General features: G+C 43.9%; 1 protein-coding gene and 1 pseudogene across 6 annotated transcripts in view; both read left to right on the forward strand.

Annotated features, from left to right (window-relative positions):
- The window catches only part of Fry (FRY microtubule binding protein), a 382,592-nt gene that overhangs the window by 349,674 nt on the left and 8,678 nt on the right, over positions 1–24,240 (forward strand). For all 6 annotated transcript variants that reach the window (XM_085837475.1, XM_085837469.1, XM_085837470.1 and 3 more), the window contains 7 exons: positions 2,602–2,799; positions 3,162–3,323; positions 6,152–6,318; positions 7,874–8,063; positions 12,490–12,639; positions 13,338–13,436; positions 16,619–16,702. In XM_085837475.1, coding sequence (XP_085693601.1) covers positions 2,602–2,799; positions 3,162–3,323; positions 6,152–6,318; positions 7,874–8,063; positions 12,490–12,639; positions 13,338–13,436; positions 16,619–16,702 — 1,050 coding nt within the window. The remainder of the gene's footprint in view (positions 1–2,601; positions 2,800–3,161; positions 3,324–6,151; positions 6,319–7,873; positions 8,064–12,489; positions 12,640–13,337; positions 13,437–16,618; positions 16,703–24,240) is intronic.
- LOC115031240 (small nucleolar RNA U13) lies at positions 23,536–23,631 on the forward strand (annotated as a pseudogene).

Raw genomic sequence — 24,240 nt, forward strand, 5'->3', positions numbered from 1 at the left:
TGGCACAAGAAAAATTGTTGTTGTCAGTCTGTGTTTACAGACTTCTCGCATTCCTTATTTTCCTTATTTCCATTCCCCTCCTTTTGTTGTTGTTGTTTTGTTTTGTTTTTACAAATTTTAGGATCTTTTGGTCTTATACTTTTTTTTTTCCATATTCCTACTGCAGTGGTTACGTTAAAGAATTAACTGTCCCCACTAGGAAGGTTTCAGTAGTAAGTTCTTACAGCCATCTGCGGGAAACAGGTACAGGTGGAGTTTCCTTATGCAGAATGCTTGGGACTAGACGTGTTTCGGATTTGAGTGGTTTTATTTATTTGGGGATATTTGAATATGCATAATATACACACAGTTTCTTGGGGATAAGCCTCGAGTCTAAATGCTAAATTGACTTTTATTTCCTCTGCATTTAGCCTGATGGTAATTTCATACAGCATTTTTAGGGGACCTGGGTTTTGACTGTGACCTGTACCATGGAATTTTCCACTTGGGACCTCCATGATGGCCCTCAAGAACAGTTGGGATTTCAGAACACTTCAAAGTAGGGAAGCCCAACCCACATAGCATGAAGACAGACCCAGGTTCAGTTCCCAGTGCCCCAGCAGCGCACAGCCATCTGTAACTTTAATCTCAGGGGATCCGATTCCCTTCACTGGCTTCTGTGGGCACTGCGACACGGTGTACCTACGTGCACACGGGCACACACATAAAATAAAAATAAATAAATCCCTGAAAATACCATAACAGGACAAATGATGGTAACACTTTCTATATCTGCAGTGATGTATTTAGGAGTCTTGCTATTGCTTTCTTCCACAAATGGTCAAAACAAAACTTGGACAGGCTGCCGGCACCTGTTAGAGTTGAGGTCTGTGACACCGAGGACTGGTTCGCTAAACCCGCCTTATCTAAAACCAGGAGCCAGAGGAGGAGAACTAAGCCTCCTGCTCTCTGCATGTGATGCCCACCCATGGCTCTTGGACTAGTGCGCTGCTTGCTGACCTCCCGGAAGAAACACAACTTGACCTCAGGAGCCATTAGGTTTCTATGAGATGGATGGTCATTTGGATGACTTTTTTGTTTATCATCGGAGTGCGCCTTAGTTAGGGTTTCTATAGCTGCAGTGAAACACCATGACCAAAAACCCAAACTGAGGAGGACAGGTTTATTTGGCTTACACCTCCACGTGGCTGCTCATCACTGAAGGAATCAGGACAGGAGCTTAAACCGGGCAGGAACCTGGAGGCAGGAGCTGATGCAGAAGCCATGGAGGGTGCTGCTTACTGGCTCCCCATGGTTTGCTAGGCCAGCCTGCTTTCTTACAGAACCCAGAACTACCATCTCAGGGATGGCTCCACCCACAATGGGCTGAGCCCCCCATCATTGATCACTAATTTAGAAAAAGCCATACAGCTGGATCTCATAGAAGCATTTTCTCAACTGAGGCTCCTTCCTCTCTGATGACTCTAGCTTGTGTCAAGTTGACACACAGGACCAGCCAGTACAGTGTAGATATTGTCCTTTAGTCCTGATTCGAGAGACACCAAACCCCACATTCATTTTATCTAATACCTGGCGCTTTGTAGAGAAGATATGAGCTACAACTCCAGGAGTTAAAACTTCCTTGCCTGACTACGCCTGTTCTCACTGAGTCAGAATGGGCAAGTCTACAGGAAATCTTCAGTGCCAAGGAAAGAAATTTAACCACCTCCCAGCTTGGGCAATTTAAACTTGAGTCTTAAGCAAAAGCCAAGTTGTGGCTTCCGATTAGTGCACGGCCCCTCAAACTTTGCACAGCTCTCACAGACTTTTAACTCTGCATTTTTCTGTGGAATCCATTGTGGCAAAACTGTCTAGGGTGTTTACCTAACGCGCTTCTACTTAACAACAGCCAAGGCATTCCGGAATCTGCTCTGAGCATACTTGCTTCCCCTCCAGAAAACTCTAACTAAACAGAGGCTGGCGGGGGAGGGGAGGTGTACCCTAATTTTAAAGTTATTTTAATATTAATAATCTCCCTCTTTTTTTCTCTGGACAGATTTTTGAAAACACAAAATTTTCTAGGGTTTACCAAAATCGACTTTAAGAAATATGTATTTCTCTCAGAAAAAAAAAAAAAGAAAAAGAAATATGTATTTCCTTCTGGGTGTGATGGTGCATGCCTTTAATCCCAGCACTTGGGAGAGAGAGAAAGAGAGGGACAGAGACATAGACAGAGACAGAGACAGATGGATCTCTGTGACTTGGAGGGCAGCCTGGTCTACAAAGTGAGTTCCATGTCATCTAAGGCTATACAAAGAGGCCTTGTTTCAAAAAAAAATATATATATATATATACATATATGTATACATGTATAACTAACACATCAAAGAGAAGTGTGTCTTCACTTCTACTTGGGAAGTAACACACATTTCCAGAAAAGCTTGGCTTCTTTGTCTCCTTGTCGGTAAACGGAAGTCTGAGCATTGAAGCAGATGAGGGCTTGAGAGTCGATGGTGACCTCGTTTGTTTCTAAGCTGGGACTGACTGTGTGGAGGTGTGTGCGTGTGCATGTGTGTGCCGGAGGACCCGGGGCATGAAAAGTCGTTTGTGGTGTGATTTCAGGGGGAGAGTATGGACAACTTCAACTGGGGAGTGCGCAGGCGCTCCCTGGACAGCCTGGACAAGTGTGATATGCAGATCCTGGAGGAGCGCCAGCTCTCCAGAAGTACTCCCAGCCTAAACAAGATGAGCCATGAGGATTCCGATGAGTCATCTGAGGAGGACCTCACAGCCAGCCAGATCCTGGAACACTCAGACCTTGTAAGTAGGGACTCTCCCACTGGAGAGTTGGGAAGGAAGCCTTGGGTTTGGTTTGGTTTTTTTTTTGGTTTTTCTTTTGGTTTTTTTTTTTTTTTTTGGATTTAACTCAGGAGTTTGGTTTCCAGCCAAATAAACTCTTTATAGCTGCTGACCTCTTCTTCTCTGTAGGTCACTGTAGGCATTTGGTGCCCTGAGGCCAGGACATACGGGGTTGCCCACGGCTACGTTAATATGCTAATAACAATCAGTGACATAGAGAGCTTAGGAAAATGATACCTGTCAACCAAGTACTGGGGACCGATGATGTGTGTTCTTCCGACAGGATCTTCCTTTACATTTTCTTTGCTTTGCCTTCTAAACAGATCATGAACCTCTCCCCCTCCGAGGAGGCCAATCCCATGGAGCTGCTGACCAGCGCCTGTGACTCTACCCCCGCAGACCCTCATTCCTTCAACACCAGAATGGCAAACTTCGAGGCTTCTTTGCCTGATATAAATAATCTGCAGATTTCAGAGGGGTCAAAGGTGAAGAGATTTGTGGAATTTCTATTGTAAGGGCATGGGGGAAAAGACAAAAAAAAAAATCCTATTACGAGTTTGTAGAGGGAGGTTCAAAGTGGAGGGGCTTTACGCCTCTGGTTTTAGTGAAATGACTGAAGCTCCTTCCCAGTCCTATGCTTTGAAGTTAAATGTTTTATGCTCACAAATTTGAGCAGACTTCCCTTTAGCTGAGAGATTCGGCCTGAGGCCTTTGTAAAATGAAATACTTGACCACTGACTGACTGCAAAAGCAAGTAGTGGAGAGAGAGACTGTCGTGGCGTTGGGAGTGTGGTGGCGTTGGGAGTGTGGTGGCTTTTATAAAACAGTTCACTAAGTGAGGCGTAGGAGTGCGCGAGCACTGGGGGGGAATTTTTCCTCGAGTAGGAACCAATTATACAATTTGCTCATTGATTCAGTGCTTGCCTTTTGGCAAACGATAGAAATATTTAATGTCAATCACACAGAATTATGCCAAATCTGCATAAAACTCTCCTAGCTGGACTCCCTGAGAAAAAGAGTTAGCTAATATATAATTTCCCTATTTTAAAAGGTTGGCTTTAAGACAAAAAAAAAAATCTTGTGGATATTTTACTTAAGGTTTAGTTTATCAAAATTCATAGAAAATATCCTGCCCCATAAAACCATTCATTTGGATGTTGTAACCACACATATGACCTTTAGTGTAGAATTTTATTTCTTTATATTAGAGATACCAAAATAGTTTATTACCATTAGAATAGAATTAGTCATTCCTGATCCTGATTTTGGCTATAGTTTTGCAACTTTGAAAGAGAAAAAAAAATATGAGGTGTGTGTGTGTGAGAGAGAGTTGGGGGAGGGAGGGGGAGAAATACTGATAAAGGAAAGCTATAACACTTTCTATATCATTTTACAATATGCCGAAATCAAGAAACCCCTACGAAAAAAAAGAAAGAAAGAAAGAAAGAAAGAAAGAAAGAAAGAAAAAAGAAACCCCTGAAAGCTTTAAACCAATAATATTAGAGCTGAAAAGAATTATTTCTATGATTGCCCCAACTCAAAGGAAAGAATAAGAACTGTAATTGGGATTTCTTGGCATTGGAACTATTCGTTTTTGGCCAAAAAATAAAGCCCCCTCCCCCTGAACAAACTCTTGTTCTAGATTGAAAGATACTAGAACATTAATCCCAAGATCAAAACATTTTAAGTTAAATTTCTTGGGAAAACATCATAAAATATATGTGACATGCTGAGCATGTTATTTCTCGGCATGAGTAAAGTCTCTCCATTTTTCTTTTAAATGCAGATAGATAGATAGATAGATAGATAGATAGATAGATAGATAGATGATTGATTGATAGATAAATAAATAAAATATTGGCCCTCACTTTTAAAGACACCTCCATTTTCTCATGACCTAAATTCTATGGCATTTGATATAGTTATGGTGTTAGAGAAGACATAGATTCATCCGTCAGAACTTGGCACCACTAAAGACATGAGCTATCCTGGCTCTCTGATACAGCTTTAACATTCTGGCTCGCTTTTCCTCATTAACCCTAAAGTCAGAATAGTATAAACCATGGTCAGATGTTAACCCGTGGTAAAGGTCTAAGTCACAGACATTTCTATTTCACCTTGACTTGATTTTTAAGATGACTCACAGAAGCAAGTATGCGTGTTTCCTTCCTCTGCCTTTCTGATGTGTAGCCCAGTTGCCTTCCTTCCTTCCTCTCACAGAACAGCCTGTTCTCCAGTTGACTCCCCCACCCCACCCCGCCTCACCCCGCCTTAGCTCAAGTCCAGCCTCTTTTCTGTTGGACTGTGTGTATCTCTTCCCTTCCTCTCACTGACCCAAGATCTTCCTGCTCTAGAGCAGTTACTTGTTACTGCTTATTGCTCTGTGGTTAGGTGAGAGCTACACTCTCACCTTAGCTGCTGTCCTAGGAGGGGACAGTGCCCCTGCATGCAGGTGGGTGGCGGGGTGCTTTCTGTATAAGAAAGCCTGTCACCACAGTATAAGGCACACTACAGATTCCCCTCTGAGCGTCAGTTGTGCCATGCACCAAAGCATTTATAATCCTGCCTTTATTGGAAAAGGAATTTCCTATTGGAGATTAGGTCTGGATGTGCCTGACTCTAAAGGCATGGGCTGCAAAATCGGAGTTTATCTGTGTCTGCCTTCTCTGGTGTTTGAAATGACAGTGGTCTTGTGAGGTGGGCCTCCAGGGACTGGTCCAGGCATCAGCATACATAACATCTGTTCTGGGGGTGCCAAGTTCTTATGAATGCAAAAGCAAATAGCTTCTCTTCCAGCTCTAACTCTGATGGCCAACCTGACACTGAGAAAATACTTTGTACACAGAGCAGAGGTTGCTAATCTGTAAACTTGGAAGCTAGACAGGATAGAGGAGGTGTCTCTCTGACAATATTTCTTTTAAAGATTTATTTATTTCATGTATGTGAGTACACTATAGCTGTCTTCAGACACACCAGAAGAGGTCATCGGATCCCATTACAGATGGTTGTGAGCTACCATGTAGTTTCTGGGAATTGAACTCAGGTCCTCTGGAAATGCAGTCAGTGCTCTTAACCACTGAGCCATTTCTCCAGCCCCTCTCTGACAAAATTGAAGTTAGTGTGAACTTACATATAATAATAAATAAATCTTTGGGCCAGGAGTAAGCAGGGCCAAAGAGAGCGGAACCAGAGTGAGCAGAGGTCCTGAGTTCAATTCCAGCAACCACATGATGGCTCACAACCATCTGTACAGCTACAGTGTGCTCATATACATAAAATAAATAAATAACTCTTTAAAATTGTGTGACTGCAGGCTGAGGCAGTCCCCGAAGAGGAGGACACCACCGTACACGAAGATGATCTCTCAAGCTCCATTAATGAGCTCCCAGCAGCATTTGAATGCAGCGACAGCTTCAGCCTGGATATGACGGAGGCGGAGGAGAAAGGCAATCGGGGTCTGGACCAGTACACTCTTGCCAGGCAAGGGAGCCCGTGGGGAACCGGGTGGCATGAGTATGTACTGCATGCTGTGTGGCATGCATGCCCCTCTCTAGCTACACACTACACACTAGCTACACATCCTCATACCGCAGAGACCTCCTAACATGGAGCCTGGCAGGACCTTACTGAGATGCAATCATCCATCCCCATGGAGGGCTTTCCATAGGGCTAAGAATTTATAGAGCTAGAGAGAGCAACATGAAAAGCCCCTCCCCCACAAAGGCTCCAGGGCCCTGAATCTTTGAAGTTAAGATATGAGCTAAACTTGAAAATGAATTCTTCCCGAGTTAAAGACACAAGCAACAGGCTTTTTTTTTTCTTTTTTTTTTTTTTTTTTATTTCATGTATGTGAGTACACTGTTGCTGTCTTCAGACACACCAGAAGAGGGCATCAGATCCCATTACAGATGGTTGTGAGCCACCATATGGTTGCTGGGAATTGAACTCAGGACCTCTGGAAGAGCAGACAGTGCTCTTTAAACACTGAGCCATCTCTCTAGCCCAGCAACAGACTCTTTACAAGCTAAACTCCTGCTCTTTAACTGAGTCTCTGGTGGCATGGTGGCCAGTGCCTCTAACAGCAGTGACTTACATAAGCACAAAGGGAAGACGGAGAGGTAAAAACATCATACCTTGCATTGATTCAGCATCTACCGTAAGTCACAGATTACAGTGTGGTTTGGATCTTCTTTAGGAGAGAGTCAAGATGTTATACTTGTATTTGTGAACACTGAGAAAAGTGAGAGCAAGTCAAAGCCCGGGGCTACACAGAGGACATCAGAGGAAAAAGCTGCAGGGATAGCATGGAAAGAGCGGGACCTTCCACATCCTCCTGTCTTCCTTCCTGTCTGTTCTGTTCACTGTTATTCTTCATTCCTGTCCTGCCCTCCCCATACCTCGGTATTCCCAGAGTTTGAACACATGTATTCCATGTCTGTCTGCATCAGGGACAAGTTTGAAGAGCCCAAAGTTAGAATAGAGTTGTTTTTATGGTTTTGTTTTGTTTTGTTTTTTTATGAATGCAAAGTGTAGAAGGATGGTAGTGCTGAACTTGGGAACAAACATTTACTGTGAGGCCCCTGGGAGAGCAAGGGCTTGCTGAGGGCTATGAGATGTTCTAAGCCTGTGCAAAAGAACTGGAAATGCCAGGCATTTCCAAAGGTGGTGAACCCCTTTGAGGCCAGCATTCAGGAGGCAAAGGCAAGTGAGTCTGTGACTTTAAGGCTAGCCTGGTCTACATAGTGAGTTTCAGGCCAACCAAGGCTATCTAGTGAGACCAGTTTTAAACCTCCAACCCAAAAAAGGAGGGATCATAGAAATGCCAGAAGTAAAAAAAAAAAAAAAAAAAAAAAAAGATTTCCTAGGAACCAAAAGATCTCAGGAACCTCTAGTAAAAACTAAACCCTAGAAGGCCTTGAAAGGAATAAAGGGCCCATAGGGCTATCTCGCCAAGCTGACAGGCAAGTGTAGAACTTGTACAGCTATGTACAAGAGTCTGCCATCTTTTGATGGTCCCGGTGTCCATGTTTTCCAGCTTCGGAGAAGGTGACAGGGGTGTGTCTCCCCCTCCCTCGCCCTTCTTCTCGGCCATCCTTGCTGCCTTTCAGCCCGCCGCCTGCGATGATGCCGAGGAAGCCTGGCGAAGCCACATTAACCAGCTCATGTGTGACTCAGACGGCTCCTGTGCTGTGTACACATTTCATGTGTTCTCCTCTCTGTTTAAGGTACGGGCTCCTGGAGCATCCTGAGGACAGCCGATGGCTGTGGGCTTCACAAGGGGCTGTTGTCTCTCTCCACTTTCCTAATGCCAAGAACCTTTTTCTTTTCCTTTTAAAGATTTATTTATTTATTTTATGTATATGATAACACTGTAGCTGTACAGATGGTTGTGAGCCTTCACGTGGTTGCTGGGAATTGTGAGCAGGACCTCTGCTTGCTCCAGTCGGCCCTACGCCCTCCGACCCAAGGATTTATTTATTATTATATCTAAGTACACTGTACACTGTAGCTATCTTCAGACACACCAGAAGAGGGCGTCAGATCCCATTACAGATGGTTGTGCTGGGATTTGAACTCAGGACCTTTGGAAGAGCAGTCAGTACTCTTAACCATTGAACCATCTCTCCAGCCCCATGGAGACCCTTTAATAGAGTTTCTCATGTTGTGGTGACCCACTCACTAGCCATAAAATTATTTCATTGCTACTTCCTAACTGTCATTTTTCTACTGCTGTGAATCATAATGTAAATAACTGATATGCAGGTTATCTGATGTGAGATCCCTAAAGGGGTCACCTGCCACCCACAGGATGAGAACAGCTACCTCTAGGAGTATGTAGGCAGAGACTAGTTTCTCTACCTACAGCTTTTATTCATCCTTTATTGCCTTACCCTTATGAAGACACCGAACTCAAGTGATCTCAAGTCAGCTGTCGTGAGGGAAACTTTTATCTCTGCCACTCCATTTTCTGTTGATGTTCTCAATGGTAAGAAACCATGGTAGCTTAGTTAGGGTGTCTTTTACTATGATAAAATACCATGGGCAAAAGCAACTTGGGGGGGTGGGGTGGACAGGGATGGTTAAATTGGCTTTTAACTGGCAGCCCTCCCTTGAAGAAAGCCAGGGCAAGAACTGAAGCAGAGATTATGGAAGAACATTACTGGCTTGATCCCTTAGGACACACACTTGATATTTTTGTAATAGTTTAAATTTTTTTTTTTTTTTTTTTTTTTTTAGTACCAGGCAAGGTAGCTCATGACTGTAATCTCGACCTTTGGGAGGCAGAGGCAGGCAGTTTGTTGCAATACCGGAGATAGCCTGGGCTACATAGTGAGTTCCAGGCTATCCTGGGACTACAGAGACATTTATTTTTTTCCTTTTAAATATTTACTATATTATTTTTTTTTAATTTCACACATGAGTACTAGTTTAGTACTATTGCTGTGAAGAGATACCATGACCATGGCAATTCTCTATAAAGGACAACATTTAATTGGGACTGGCTTACAGTTTCCAAGGTCTAGTCCATTATTGTTATGACAAGAAGCGTGGTGGCATATAGACAGACATGGTTCTGGAGAAGGAGCTGAGAGTTCTACATCTGGATTGGCAGGCAGCAAGAAGAGACCAAGATCCTGGGCCTGGCTTGAGCCTTTGAGACCTCAAAGCCCACCCTCCATCTACTCCAACAAGGCCATACTTCCTAGTAGTGCCACTCCCTGGTGACCAAGCATTGAAATCTGTGAGCCTGTAGGGGCCCATTCCTATTCAAACCACCACAAGGACTGCATTTATTTCAGTGTCCCCCGTGCTCCCACTCCCTCACAATGTCATGGCCTCTTCTTTAATTCTGCACACACATGTGTATGCACATAGGAATGCAACCCGCTAAATGCGTTGAGGATTGCTCATGTGTATATGAGTTTAAGGCTGACCATCCCAGGGCCCATCCCTGGGAAAGACTGTTTTCCTTTTCTCAGTAGCCATTGATTGCTGGTAGGTCTTCATCAAGGGGTGGGTCCTTGTAAGATACTTTTTACTGTGCAGGTCTTTTTAGGTGAACATATTGTTGAAATGTCATGCATGCAGCTTCCCTGTGACATAGCTAGAAGATACTATCTCATAACAGACATACCCGTGTTCTGGCTCTTGTGGCCCCTTCCCCCTTTCCATGACGTCCCCTGGGCCTCAGGTGTAGCAGCTGTGATGTACACATATCAACTGTGAGTGGGTACCCAGTGTCATTGGTTTGCTCCGTTCTAACCAGCTGTGGATTTCTGTGATGGTTTCCGCTGGGCAGAGAAGGTTCTTTATACCCACTTCTCTGGATTACTTCACACAGTATTACATTTTCTAGTTCTACCCGTTTATAATTTCTTTTTATTTCCTTTTAAAAAATGTATTTATTTTATGCTTGTGAGTACACTGTCGCTGTCTTCAGACACACCAAAAGAGGGCATCAGCTGCCATTACAAATGGTTATTAGCCACCATGTGGTAGTTGGAATTGAACTCAAGATCTCTGGAAGAGCAGTCAGTGCTCTTAACTGCTAAACCATCTCTCCAGCCCCTAGAGTTTCATTTTTCTTTTCAACCGAATAACACGCAGACACACACATACACCTCCAAATAGTGTATATATACCATATTTTCATGATCCATTAGTCAGTTGAAGGATATTTAGGTTGTCTCCATTTCCCAATGGGTGGTTTGAATAGGAATGGCCCCCATAGACTTGTGTTTAAATGGTTGGTCCACAGGGAAGGGCACTATTAGCAGTGTGGCCTTGTTGGTAGAAGTGTGTCACTGTGGGGTTGGGCTTTGAGGTCTCCTATGTTCAAGCTAGCCCACTGTGGCACACAGTCCCTGCTGCCTGTGGATCAGTATGTAGAACTCTCGGCTCTTCCAGTACCACGTCTACCTGGACGCTGCCATGCTTCCCACCATGATGATAATAGACTAAACCTCTGAAACTGTAAGCCAGCCCAAGTAAATGTCTTTCTTTGTAAGAGTTGTCTTGGTCATGGTGTCTGTTCACAGCACTAGCACCCTAACTAAGACACACAGCTATTATGACTAGATCAGCCATGAGCACAGCTGAGTGAGTCTTTCTTGAGTAGGATGTCATTTCCTTTGGGCATATGCTGCAGGGTGGTATAGCAGGGTCTATTTTTAGCTCATTGAAAACTCTCCACATTGATTTCCAAAGTGGCTGTACCTGTTTGCAATTCCACTAGCGATAAATGCATGTTCCCCTTTCCCTCCCAGCATTTGTTGTCCATTGTTTTCTTGATTTTTGCCACTCTCGCCAGAGTAAGAAACCATCAAAGTAGTTTTAATTTGTATCTCCCTAATTCTAAAGGCTGTGAAACACTTAATGATATTCCTTAGCCATTTTCGTTTCTTCTTTTAAGAGCGCTCTGTTCAGTTGCCTGGCTCTTTTTTAATCGTATCGTTTCTTGTCTTGATTCATTGGTTTGTTTGATTTTAGTCCTTTGTATATTCCTCTTCCAGATGTATGTTGATATTGATCCTCTATCAGATGTATAGCTGGCAAAGACTCTCCCCCAGACTGGGGCTTACCCCTCGGCTGATGGTTTCCTTGGCTGTGCAGAAGCTTTTTAGTTTTGTGAGGTCCCATTTGCCAATGGTTAGCTCCTGAGCAAATCGTGTCCTACCCAGAAAGGCCTTTCCTCAAAGATCTAGTCTTCTAGGGTACTGCCTATGTGCCCAGCTATCTATCACTTTCTGCATGCTGGGTTTCACATTAATGTCGTTGGTCCATCTGGTGTTGATTTTGTGTGTGGGGTGGTAGAGAGGGGTTTAATTTCATTCTCCTGCATGAGGACATCTAATTCTCCTAGCAGGATTTGTTGATATTTCCTTTAGGCATATGCAGCTCTGTAATACAGCTCAAAATCTGGACCAGTGAGCCCTATGCATTGGCCTGCTCAGAATTGCCTTGATTCTCTGAGCTCTTCTCTGTTTCCATATGGATTTTAGTATTTCTTTGCTACAACTATTATCATTTCTAGTTTTCTGGGAGGGTTTTGGGGATCTTTTTTATATTTCTTCCCAGATCATCTGCAAATAGGGGTAGTTTGAATATTTCTTCTCCTTTTCATATCTCTTTAATTTTCTTCTTTGGTTATATTGCTCTGGCTAGTGCTTCAAGCACTGTGTTGAAAGGACTGGGGACAGGTGGGGGCCCTGTCTCCTTCCTAATGTTAATGGCATGACCTTGAGTTTTTCTCCATTGATGATGGTGTTGCCTGTGGGTTTGTCGTATATAGCTTTTATTATGTTGCAGTGTGTTCTCTGGGGATCCCCTGGGGCCGTGTACTAGAACTCAAGCTTGCATCCTCTGCAAGAGCCCCATGCATGTTCTCTTAGCTGCTGAGCCATCTCTCTAAGCCCACTTTTTGTTTGTTTTTGTTTTTGAGGCATCTCGTGTAACACGGGCTGGCCCTGAATTCCTGATCCTCTGTCTCTGCCTCCCCAGACTTTGATTACAGGTTTGCACCACCATGTCCCAAATTATTTGAAACTTCTGTACCATACACACGCATACACAGAGAGAGAGAGAGAGTGTTATTTTTTACTATACAAGTTGAGCTTGGCCTTTGTGAATGATCCCTCTTCTGCCTTGCAGAATATTCAAAAGAGGTTCTGCTTCCTAACCTGTGATGCAGCCAGTTACCTTGGAGATAACCTCCGGGGAATCGGATCCAAATTTGTCAGCTCTTCCCAGATGCTCACCTCCTGCTCTGAATGCCCTACGCTGTTCGTGGATGCAGAGACTGTGAGTATCCCTGCCCTGCTCAGCACGTTCATATATGGATTTGTTATTATAGTGTGTGCATGTGTGTGTATGTGTGTGTGTGTGTGTGTGTGTGTGTGTGTGTGTGTACTTTCCATCTCCTCAGCCCATTCTGAGTTATTCTGGGTCATATGATTGTATGACTCTCACAGAGGTCACCAGGGAGCCTCTAACTGACTATCAGGTCATGGTTGTAGGAAGAAAACTTTGCAACTCTGACTTGAATTTTTCTTTTCTAGACACAGCCTCCCAAGTTCTCAGGCTTGCTGTCAGCTATAAGAGGCGGTCAGCTATAAGGGGCAGCAGAGTCAGTCTTGCCCACAGCCTGATTGGTCCCTCAGCAAGGAATGCAATATGAAAAATAATTTCATCTTAAATTATTTTAAATGCAAATTAAATACAAAATTAGTTTACAGATCTCTCTGGAAGTCTGTCTTCCATAACAAAATAGGAAATATTACTGATCCTGAAAACAGAGTCATGCATAAAATGGGTATCACATCTTAACACTGGTTTCCAGTGGAAGGCTTGGGTTGTAAACTAGTTTCCAGCTCCGGCAGTAGCCAAAGTGAAGCCAAATCCGTTCCTTACTTCTCCATCTCCTTCTTTTCTGTTTGTATACTAGACCTTCCCGTTGGTATTCCCATCTGTTTTTAAAGCAAACTGTTTCCTGTCTTTAGCTCCTCTCCTGCGGGCTCCTGGACAAGCTCAAGTTCAGTGTGCTGGAACTGCAAGAATATCTGGACACGTACAACAACAGGAAAGAGGCCACGCTCTCGGTAAGCCTGTGTCTCCATGCATGGCAGTCAGTTACAACTGAAAAAGCACAGCCTTGGGTGTGGGTGTGGGTTTCTGTGTGTGTGTCTGTGTGTGTGACTGTGTGTGTGTGACTGTATGTGTGTCTGTGTGTGTGTCTGTGTCTGTGTGTGTGTCTGTGTGTGGCTATGTGTGTGTGTGTATGTGTGTGTGACTGTGTGTCTGTGTCTGTGTGTGACTGTGTGTGTGACTGTGTGTGTGTGTGTGTCTGTGTGTGTAGGTGTGTGTGTGTGTGTGTGTCTGTGTGTGTGGCTATGTGTGTGTGTCTGTGTGTGTGTCTGTGTGTCTGTGTGTGTGGCTATGTGTGTGTGTCTGTATGTGAGTCTGTGTGTGTGGCTATGTGTGTGTGTCTGTGTGTATTGCCAGTTCCTACTTCAGAGTCACAGAACTACATATAATACTGGTTATAGCCGAATGAATGCATGTGACCTTTGTCCAAAGGCCAAGAGGCTCAAATCAAACCAAGAAAAGAGCGATCAATGTTCAGCTCTCAACATTACCCCACTAAAGTCCCCACTGAGAAACCAGCACGTACATTTGTATCTGCTCAGTATGTCCCTTGAGATGCATTAGAACTAGTTTCCTGGGCTGGAGAGATGGCTCAGTGATTAAAAGCACCGACTGCTCTTCCAGAGGTCCTGAGTTCAATTCCCAGCAACCACATGGTGGCTCACAACCATCTGTAATGGGATCTGATGCCCTTTTTTGGTGTGTCAGAAGAGAGTAACAGTTTACTCATATAAGTAAAATAAATAAATAAAATCTTAAAAAAAAAAAAAAAGAACTAGTTTCCTTTGTCCAGGATTTGAATTTAGGTCTCTAGTCTGTGATAAAGACCATGACCAGAAGTAAGTTAGATTAGAGAAGGCCTTGTTTGATCTTAGAAATCATCATGAAGGGAAGTCAGGGTAGGAACCTGGAAGCAAGAACTGAAGCAGAAGCCGTAGAGGGGTGCTACTTGCTTGCTTTCCATGGCTCCTTCAGCCTGCTTTCTTACATCAGTCAGGACCACCTGCCTAGGACTGCTACTGCCCACAGTGGACCGGTCTCTCCAATATCAATTACTAGTTAAGAAAATGCCCCATAGACTTGCCAGCAGATGGAGCTGATGGAGTGGATTTCTCAGCTGAGATTCCCTCCTCCAAGCTATGTCTAGGTTTGTGTCAAGTTGACCAAAAAACTAACCAGAGCACCTCCTTCTCATGTTAGCTTCACACAGATCCTCCAGCTCCTGGTCGCTCTGAGCAGCTTTCTTTCCCTGTCCTCCTGACTTCGCTTTGTCCTAGCTATTACTCTTTACTCTTTTATCCCTGCTCCATGATAGAACTAGAAGTCATTCCATGCAAAACACCTGCTTTCTGACAGGGAGAGGCCCAGAGACTCAGGGAGTCAGCTGTAAAAAATGTGACAAGGTGTATGTATGACACCAACTTGTATCTATGACAAGGTGTATATATAACACCTATTGTATCTATGACAAGGGGTATGTATGACACCTACTTATATCTATGTCCTCCAATGAAATTCTCCAAACACTGTAAGAAAGAAGATGGATTTTGAAGTCAGATGGACTTCAGTTCAAATCAAAGCTCAGTTACCATCTCTCTCTCTCTTTTTTTAAGATTTATTTATCATTATAAATAAGTACACTGTAGCCGTACTGTCTTCAGTACGCCGTCTTCAGACACACCAGAAGGGGGCATCAGATCTCATTATGGGTGGTTGTGAACTACCATATGGTTGCTGGAATTTGAACTCAGGACCTTTGGAAGAGCAGTCAGTGCTCTTACCCATTGAGCCATCTCACCAGCCCCAGTTACCATCTCTTATTGGTCATCTGATTATAATATCTCACTGGAAATTTACTGTGAAGTTATGACAGTCATAGAAACCGTCATGTCATGAGTCCATTCTGTATGGCTGACAGCTTACTGAGTTGCAGGTTGTCCCTGTTGCTGCTGCTGTTGTTCTGTTCACCTGTTTTGTTTTTGAGACAGGGTTTCTCTGTGTAGCCCTGGCTGTCCTTGAACTCACTTTGTAAACCAGGCTAGCCTCGAACTTGAGATCTGCCTGCCTCTGCCGGGATGCTGTTATTATTCTAACCTCCCATGAACTTTCTGAGGGCAAACATTCTGAGACTGCACCATAGCTCCCATGTCTCTTATTTCTGTGGCTCGTCACCTACTTATCTTCCCCAGCTTCTGAGCTGTCAGCTGGTCAGAGCAATCCTCTCTCTCTGGCTGGTGAAGCAAATTAACCTGCTGGTGTGAGGTGGGAATTTCAGGACTCACTGTGTTGTGCCTGAAGAGACCATTTCACACCTGTGTTAGTACTACTCACATGCTTATGTAGACCCACCCCCACCACCATAATGGCTGAGCTGTGACTATAATGGTCTTTCTTCCAGGGGCAGAAGCCTGCCCTGTGGCAGCCTCTGATCACAGTGGAGAAGTGGGTATGCAGCAAGGCCAGAATATTCTCGCCTGTGAGAATTATTGGTCCTGTCTCCTAATCTCAGATGTATGAAATTATTCTAACCATATAAGTATTTTCATTCATACCTAAATCAGGAATGATCTGGTTAAAAAAAAAAAAAAAAAAAAAAAAAAAAAAAAAAAAAAACTCAAGACTAGGCTGGTCTTAAATTCAAAGAGATTGGCCTGCCTCTGCCTCCCAAGTGCCAGGATTAAAGACATGTGCCATCACATCTGGTCATGATATTTTATTTTAAATGACAGGAGAGATGGCTTAGCAGTTTAGAGCACTGGCTGCTCTTGTAGAGGACCCAGGTTTGGTTCCTAGCACCCACATGATGGCTCACAAGCATCTGTAACTCTGAACCCAGGAAATATTCAATATGTTATGTAATGTGTGTGTGTGTGTGTATGTATATATATACATATATATGTGTGTGTGTGTGTATGTATATATGTAAATCTTAAAAGAAACTGTGAACCTCCGGCCGGTATTTTAATTTCAGCAAATCTTTACCCTTTCAAGATTCCTTTCCTAAGTCATTCCAGCAAACTTGTATTTACTCTTGTTAGAAGCATGATCAAGTCTTCCCAACAAACCCCACGATTTAAATGTCCTCAGGACATCTGTGGATCTACCTATGTCCCGTCTCTCTTTTTCTTGACAACAGTGGCTTGCCAACTGTAAGGCAACGTTTGCAGGCGGCTCGAGAGATGGAGTGATTACCTGCCAACCCGGGGACTCGGAAGAAAAGGTAACAAATGCCGTATGTCTCTCCTGTGGTCTGGCTCTGTGGTGGTTTTGAGCCTCATAAGAAGCATGGAGCTTGAGAAGGGAAGAGGAGGAAGGAGTTGTCTCCCACATTCACATGATACCAAAGGGAAAGACAATGCATCCATACCATGAATGGTTGTGTGTGCATCTATAACTATGAATGGTTGTGTGTGCATCCATACCATGCATGGTTGTGTATTGATGGGACTGAGGGATTTTTGTTTTCTCCTCTCTGGAAAAAGAGGAACATAAGACTAACCTTTTTGCCAGATGCTGTTAAATTGTGCTAATCATTTCCTAATGAGCCTTTCTTAATCCAGAATATGAAGCCACATTCCACCATTCCTTGCTGGACTGCTTAGTTCCCTCAATGAAATGGTTCATTGAAGTAAAGGAAAGTTGTCTATTGACTTGTCCCCAAACACTGCTAAAAAGATTTTCCCACTTAGAATAGCCCTAAGTGCATACCATATACCAGCAGCTGATTACATACATATATGTTATATGATGCAGGAAACTGGGAAGAAGACTGAGATTAAACTATTCATACTGCAATTAGGTTTTAAGAGCCCCTATTTGGGTTTTATGGTTCCACCAGAGGCTCTGCCCTCCTCTTGTTGTCAGGGAGACAGATGGCAATCCAGACATCAAGGAGGCATAGCCTGTGGTAAGGAAAGCAAGCTGTTAGCACACACAGCAGAACAAAGGCATCAGACAGCAGGTAGCCCTGGGAAGGAAGGCTTCCTGGTTGGGGTGTGAGACAGAAGAGATCTCAGATGTGAACTAGAGGTAGGTAGCTGTAGGAAAGGGTAAGGATGAGAGGCTTTGTAAAGGTCCTGAGGCAGAAGGGATTGTGATGGTCTAAGAACTGAAGAGAAGCCATGGGACTGACAAGCACAGAGAGACAAGGCCTAAGAAGTTCCAACAAGCATCACAGAAGCCTGGCTGTGAGGGCTGGGCCCTGCACAGCAACGGTAAACCCTAACCCTAACCCTGATCTGATCCACAATGCGAGCAGCAGGGAAGTGAGCAGACACATACCACACAGACAAACTGAAGGGGCGAGGGAGCCCACGAGGGAAGCTAGGAGACCACAACCCAGTCCACATGCAGCAGGTGTCACGATGGAATCACATCACCACTGAGAAGGCTTCTCAGATCACACACACGCCCACGTAAGAAGCAGCCTGTATCAGTGTATAAAGAGCTCAGTAAGATTTGGGGTGACAATTTTCCACCTAACACCAGTAGTCCGATACCAATTTGGTCACTATCACCAAACAACTTTAGAGTGCTGAGGGCCAATTGCCACCACCCTGTTCCCCACCTCCCCCACCCCTCTATTAGCCCCGAGATAAGTGACTAAGGATGCCAAAAAGGTATCTGTAAGGCTGAGAAATCTTAGATTATTAGAGGTAGTTTCTGCTCTTTTTGAGAACACATTTCTATTTCAGTCTGTAGTTTCCTGAGACTTTTATTTTGTTTTGTTTTTAAGACACAGCTTCTCTGTGTAGCCCTGGCTATCCTGGAACCCACTCTGTAGACCAAGCTGGCCTCAAACTCACAGAGATCTGCCTGCCTCTGCCTCCAAAGTGCTGGGACTAAAGGCATGCGCCACCACGCCCTGCACATTTCAAGACAGTTAATATAACTCCTTCAGAAACAATGCTTACTCAAAAGTGGGGTTCAGAAACACTCTAGGGTTTCCATCAGTCCCGATGTGTGCACCTGTGATGTCCTGATTCGGATGATCTGAATATATCACACACACGCACACCCCCATTTTTTTTTTGGACAGGTAGGATTCCCTATGTAGCCCTGACTGTCCTAAAACTTGCTATGTTGACCAGTTGGCCTCAAACTCATGGAAATCTGCCTGCCTCTGCATCCTGTGTATTGGGAGTAAAGTCATGTGCCACCGTTTGGATACTTTAAAAGAATACAGTATTACTAGGTTTCACATTTTATGGCCACCTAAGAGGACCTGCTCCTGGCTCCAGCTTGTTTATCCTTTTACTCCATCGTGCTGGCCAAAGTCAGGTCAGAAAATAGTCACCAGGTTAGACCTTACAATTAACACAAGCCTAGCCCAGTTTATAGTACAGCTTGTACTCAGTGTATAAAAATAGTTATCTAAGCATTGACTCTGTTATCAGATCCTGTTAACACCCAATAGTAACAATTCAGTTGGGAGAATACATTAGTACATTACAGACCTATATCAGGAATATAGGTTGAAACCAAACCTCCGATCTGTTTGTTGAGTGCTAGCCCTACAAATAAGTGGGAACTAAAGCTAGATCATCCTACTTTCAAATATACTCACTTCGCTATTTTACTTCTCCGAGCTCTCCATAGGTCTTCATTTCTACTTCTTGGTTTCCATTCACCTTTTGTACTCCTATTCCCCACAGCACTTCCAGCTCTCTCTTCACACACACGCACATGCGCACACAAACACGTAGAAACATCATAGTTTACACACACACACACACAATCTAAGGATGCTCTAATGTTGCAAGTGATGTCTCGTTAGGGGACAGCCACTGTGCACCTGACCTCCCTTAGCTGAACCATGGTCCTGTGGCTTCTGGTACTTGTTACCGTACTTGTTGCTCCTGATCTCTTGTAAATTTCACTCAGTTTGATGTGGCAGCTCTAGGTATACAGTAAAGGATTGAGAATAAAAATGGGAGGGGGTAATACTTTCAGGTACTGTGTGCATGTGACCTCATTTGCCCCTTTACGACTGCCCCAGTTTGCTCCTCTTGCTATGATGAACACCATGACTGAAAACAACTTGGGAGGAGAGGGTTTATCTTACCTTACATCATGTAGCCTCATCACTGAGGGACTACAAGGCAGGAACTGAAGGCAGGCAAGAACCTGGAGGAAGGAGCCAGTGCAGAGAACATGGCAGAATGCTGCTTACTGGTTTGCTCCCCATGGCTTGCACAGCCTGCCTTCTTATAGAACACACAACCAGCCTAGGGATGGCACCACCCACAGTGGGCTGGGCCATCCCACGTCAGTCAAGAAAATAACCCACAGACTTGTCCACCAGTCTGTTGTAGGCATGTCCTCAACTCAGGATTCCCTCTGACAACCAGGTGACTCTGGTTGGTGTCAAGTTGAAAAACAACAACAACAACAACAACAACAAAACCTATCCAACAAATCTACATCCCTTTTCAATTAGGAATTTTTCTTTGTGCATTTGAGATGAGCTGAATCTGAGTAGCATTCACAGCTTGCCATATCCCATCTCTCCAAGTTGTCTCTAGCCTACTCTTAGAGGCAGAACACACACATTGGAGGGGGAAAAAGGTTGATTATGGAGTTAGAGAAAAATGGGGGGAAAGCAGCATCTAGTCTGATGCCTTTAACCTGCTAGTAAAGTCAACCAGATCTGCCTCAGCTGTGCCTTTAACCTGCTAGTAAAGACAACCAGGTCTACCTCAGCTGGCACTAGCATGCAGTTTCAGATATACTGTTGCTTTGAGGACACAGTGGTCACCAGGGAACTTGGGGGGCAACAATCAGTTATCTGGGGAAGATGCTTTTAATCTCATGTATGTAATCATTCTGGAATCTTAGGCCAGTTATTGACTTAGGCTTCTTCTAGGGTGAGATGCAGTATATGCTAAATAGCACGGAGAACAAGCAAACAGTTTGCTTTTGTCTCGCAAGATCATTTCTGTTCTCGTGCACATACCAGCCTACTTTATGGTGTTTGGGGGTCGTCCCCCACCCCCTGCCTTCACCAGTCAAGACAGAAAAACCTTTCACAATTTGCAATTTCTCAACAATTAAAAACAGATTCCCACTGGTCCCTCTGTTCTAGAGTATCTCCCCCTAGTGGTTGAAGCTCACGTAAACTTAGGTCAGGAGGCTAAGACTCTGGCCAGCTGTGGTCTCTCCTGGCAGTATTTTCAGCCTCCACCCTATAAAGTAGCAAACACTGCTTATCTCTCTGTCTCTGCAGAAGTGTCCCCATGGGAGCTGAAGAGGTCTTGCTTGTTAGAATCTATGTCAGTTGGCATACTCATGTGCAAACTGTATTTCTGACTCTAGGTGCAAGCATAAGAATTTACACTCAGCACATCTTGTCCTCAGTCATCATTCCAGCTGTTAGGATCTTCTTGCAAAAAACACTCTGTCTGCCATTTTTCTTGTCTCAATACAGCACAGGAATATGGGCTGCCACCCATGACCTTATACAAGCTGAACAAGTTAAATGTTGAGCCAGGCTGTTCTCCAGTCAGATTGAAACCCTCTAAACCTCAGCCTTCAGATACGGTCTACCTATCTGTCTTCCAAAAGCAAATCTTCTCTCCCAGCCTGGCTAAAGTTATGTCTGCTAGGATTTTAAAATAGTAAATACCTCAAGATGTATTGTCTGTATCACAGACTTTGAGGTGTTTTTTTGTTTGTTTGTTTGTTTACTTATGTATTTATTATATGTAAGTACACTGTAGCTGTCTTCAGACACACCAGAAGAGGGCATCAGATCTCATTACGGGTGGTTGTGAGCCACCATGTGGTTGCTGGGATTTGAACTTCGGACCTTCGGAAGAGCAGTCGGGTGCTCTTACCCACTGAGCCATCTCACCAGCCCCGACTTTGAGGTTTTTGACTTTGAAATATATTCATGAATAAGACTGAAAAAAAAAAACCAACAATTTTTTTTTTCTTTTGGACAAACCAAATGGCTGTCAACTGAAGATGTAGATTGTTGGCAGAGAGCTTGCTTATCATGTGTAAAACCTTGGGTTCAATCCCCAGCACTGCAAAAAATTAAAAAATAACAAAAATCAGGAAAAAGGGAAGGAAGGGAGGGAGGGATGAACGGTAGGCAGTACTTGTCACTGTATCAAGCCCAATTAGTATTAAGAGGTGAGTGACTAACACTCCTGCATGCTTAAATTTCATGCACTCATATGCTAAGACACAAAGAAAATCTTTTTATTATTATTTTTTGTTTTTTGTTTGTTTGTTTTTGTTTTTGTTTTTTTTTTTTGTAGCCCTGGCTGTTCTGGAACTCACTCTGTAGACCAGGTTGGCCTGGAACTCAGAAATCTGCCTGCCTCTGCTTCACAAGGGCTGAGATTAAAGGCATGCACCACCACTGCCCAAAACAAAGAAATTCATCAGTAGCCTAAGTTAATTTCTATATAGAATCTAAACTTTATCCCTGTCTTAGTCAGGGTTTCTATCCCTGCACAAACATCATGACCAAGAAGCAAGTTGAGGAGAAAAGGGTTTATTCAGCTTACACTTCCACACTGCTGTTCATCACCAAAGGAAGTCAGGACTGGAACTCAAGCAGGTCAGGAAGCAGGAGCTGATGCAGAGGCCATGAAGGGATGTTACTTACTGGCTTGCTTCTCCTGGCTTGCTCAGCTTGCTCTCTTATAGAACTGAGGACCACCAGTTCAGGGATGGCACTACCCACCATGGGCCCTCCCACCCTTGATCACTAATTGAGAAAATGCCTTACAGCTGGATCTCATGGAGGCATTTCCTCAAGGGAGGCTCCTTTCTCTGTGATAACTCCAGCCTGTGTCAAGTTGACACACAAAACCAGCCAGTACAATCCCATTTAGCTCACACGTGTGACTTTCAACCATTAGCTAAGATACAGTAAGCCAGGTATACCTGTGCATGCCTATAACTTCATCACTCAGGATCCAGAGGCAGGGGGACTAAAATCTCAAGTCCAAGGCTATCTTCAAACTTGCAGCAGTCCTCTGGCCTCAGCTTCCCAGAGTGATGGGCTCACAGTGCCACTGTGCCTGCTTCTGTTCTGCGATTTGAGAACTTCCTGCCTCAGTTGTTTAGGATTTCTTTTTTTTTTTAAGACTTATTTATTTATTTATATGAGTACACTGTAGCTGTCTTCAGACACACCAGAAGAGGGCATTGGATCCCCATTAAAGATGTTGTAAACCACCATGAGGTTGCTGGGAATTGAACTCAGGACCTCTGGAAGAGCAGTTGGTGCTCTTAACTGCTGAGCCATCTCTCCAGCCCACAACACAGGCGTTAAGGTATTTCTCTTTTAAAGCTTTTAGAGAGATTCATGACCAGAATCAACAACAACCAAAAATATCTCAGTAAATTTCAGACACTGCATACCTATCACAGCCATGTGGTATTTATGATAGGTGGGGGGAAGGAGACCAGGAATCAAAGGTGGGGGTCTAGGTGCACCTTCAGTAGCATCTGTAACCACTGGGGATGAGTTGACACTCACTAGTCACTGGACAGTGTCTTTAAATACACTACATTAACTGATAGCCCAAAAGTTTGGGGTTTGTTTTTGGTTTTTGGTTCTGTTGTTTAAAGAATTTTCTGTGCCAAGGACTACAAAGGGAGTAAGATAGGTCCTTAAATATTTTGAAAGTTCAGAGCCAAGATATAGGGACTCATAGTTGGTATTGATGAAGCTGGTGTCTAGGGCAGGGGCTAAGATGGTGTCTTACTCTAAACCCAGGTTGGCCCCAAATTCTCAGTCATCCTGTGTCTGCCTCCAGAGTGCTGGAACCACAGATGTGCTCCACAAAACCTGCTCTAAAATGATTTGAAAAAAAAATTGAACATTTCCTTTAGATTGTAGTACCCCCTTCCCATCTACCAAAAATTTCCACGAACTGATTCTATACTTACGGTGTCATTTGGTGACATTAGCGAAATGGTAGTTGTAGCTGAACATGATATCCTTGGTAAATTTTCAATATCTTAAGTTAATACCTAGTTCTGGATTGCTTTTAGGAATTATTTAGTAGATAAAAATAATTATAAATTTTATTTATTTATTTTTGGTTCATAAGTGTGATGATGATTCACACATTGTGGGACATGTCCCTCCCATAGACCTTGTTACAATATTAGCAATTACATATGAAAAAACTATCTTCATAAATAATCAAAAATAAAATGCATGGAAATATTTACCATGCGGTGTGCTTGTTTGGGAGTAGCATGCTCAAAGGTGTTTATTCCTCTGAGACAGCGCTATCTAGCAGTCTCCTACTGCACGCTCTCAGTCTGAGGACGGGAATATCAGTGATTGGGAGCGTGCTCTGATCTTGCTAAAGACCTGGGTTTAGTTCCCAGCATGAATGTTGGGTGACTCAGCTGCTTGTAACTCCAGCTCTTGTGGGACTCCAATGCCTCTGGTCCCCAAGGGTACTAACACTCATGTGCACATACCCACTTGCATGTCCAATATGAAAGGCAATCCAATTGGCGGGGGGGGGGGGGGGGGCAGGGGGGCAGTTCTTTAGATTTCTCAGTTGCACTCACATTAATGCACTCAAATCTTCAACAACAACAACAAGGTTACTTCTAGTCTCCCAGACAGACTCAGGAAATCCCAAGGACTGAAAGCCGCGTTTGTTCAGAGCCGCATTGCCCACTAACGCTTGTTTTTACCCAGACCGCTGTGCATGCTGAATGGGTACAACACTGGCAAGCGCTGGCCAGGTCTGGGCCAGCCAAACTAACACTGCTGAC

The sequence above is a fragment of the Mus caroli genome, unplaced genomic scaffold (assembly GCF_978045245.1).
Source record: "Mus caroli unplaced genomic scaffold, Mus_caroli_1 scaffold_4, whole genome shotgun sequence".
NCBI classification, from domain to species: Eukaryota; Metazoa; Chordata; class Mammalia; order Rodentia; family Muridae; genus Mus; species Mus caroli.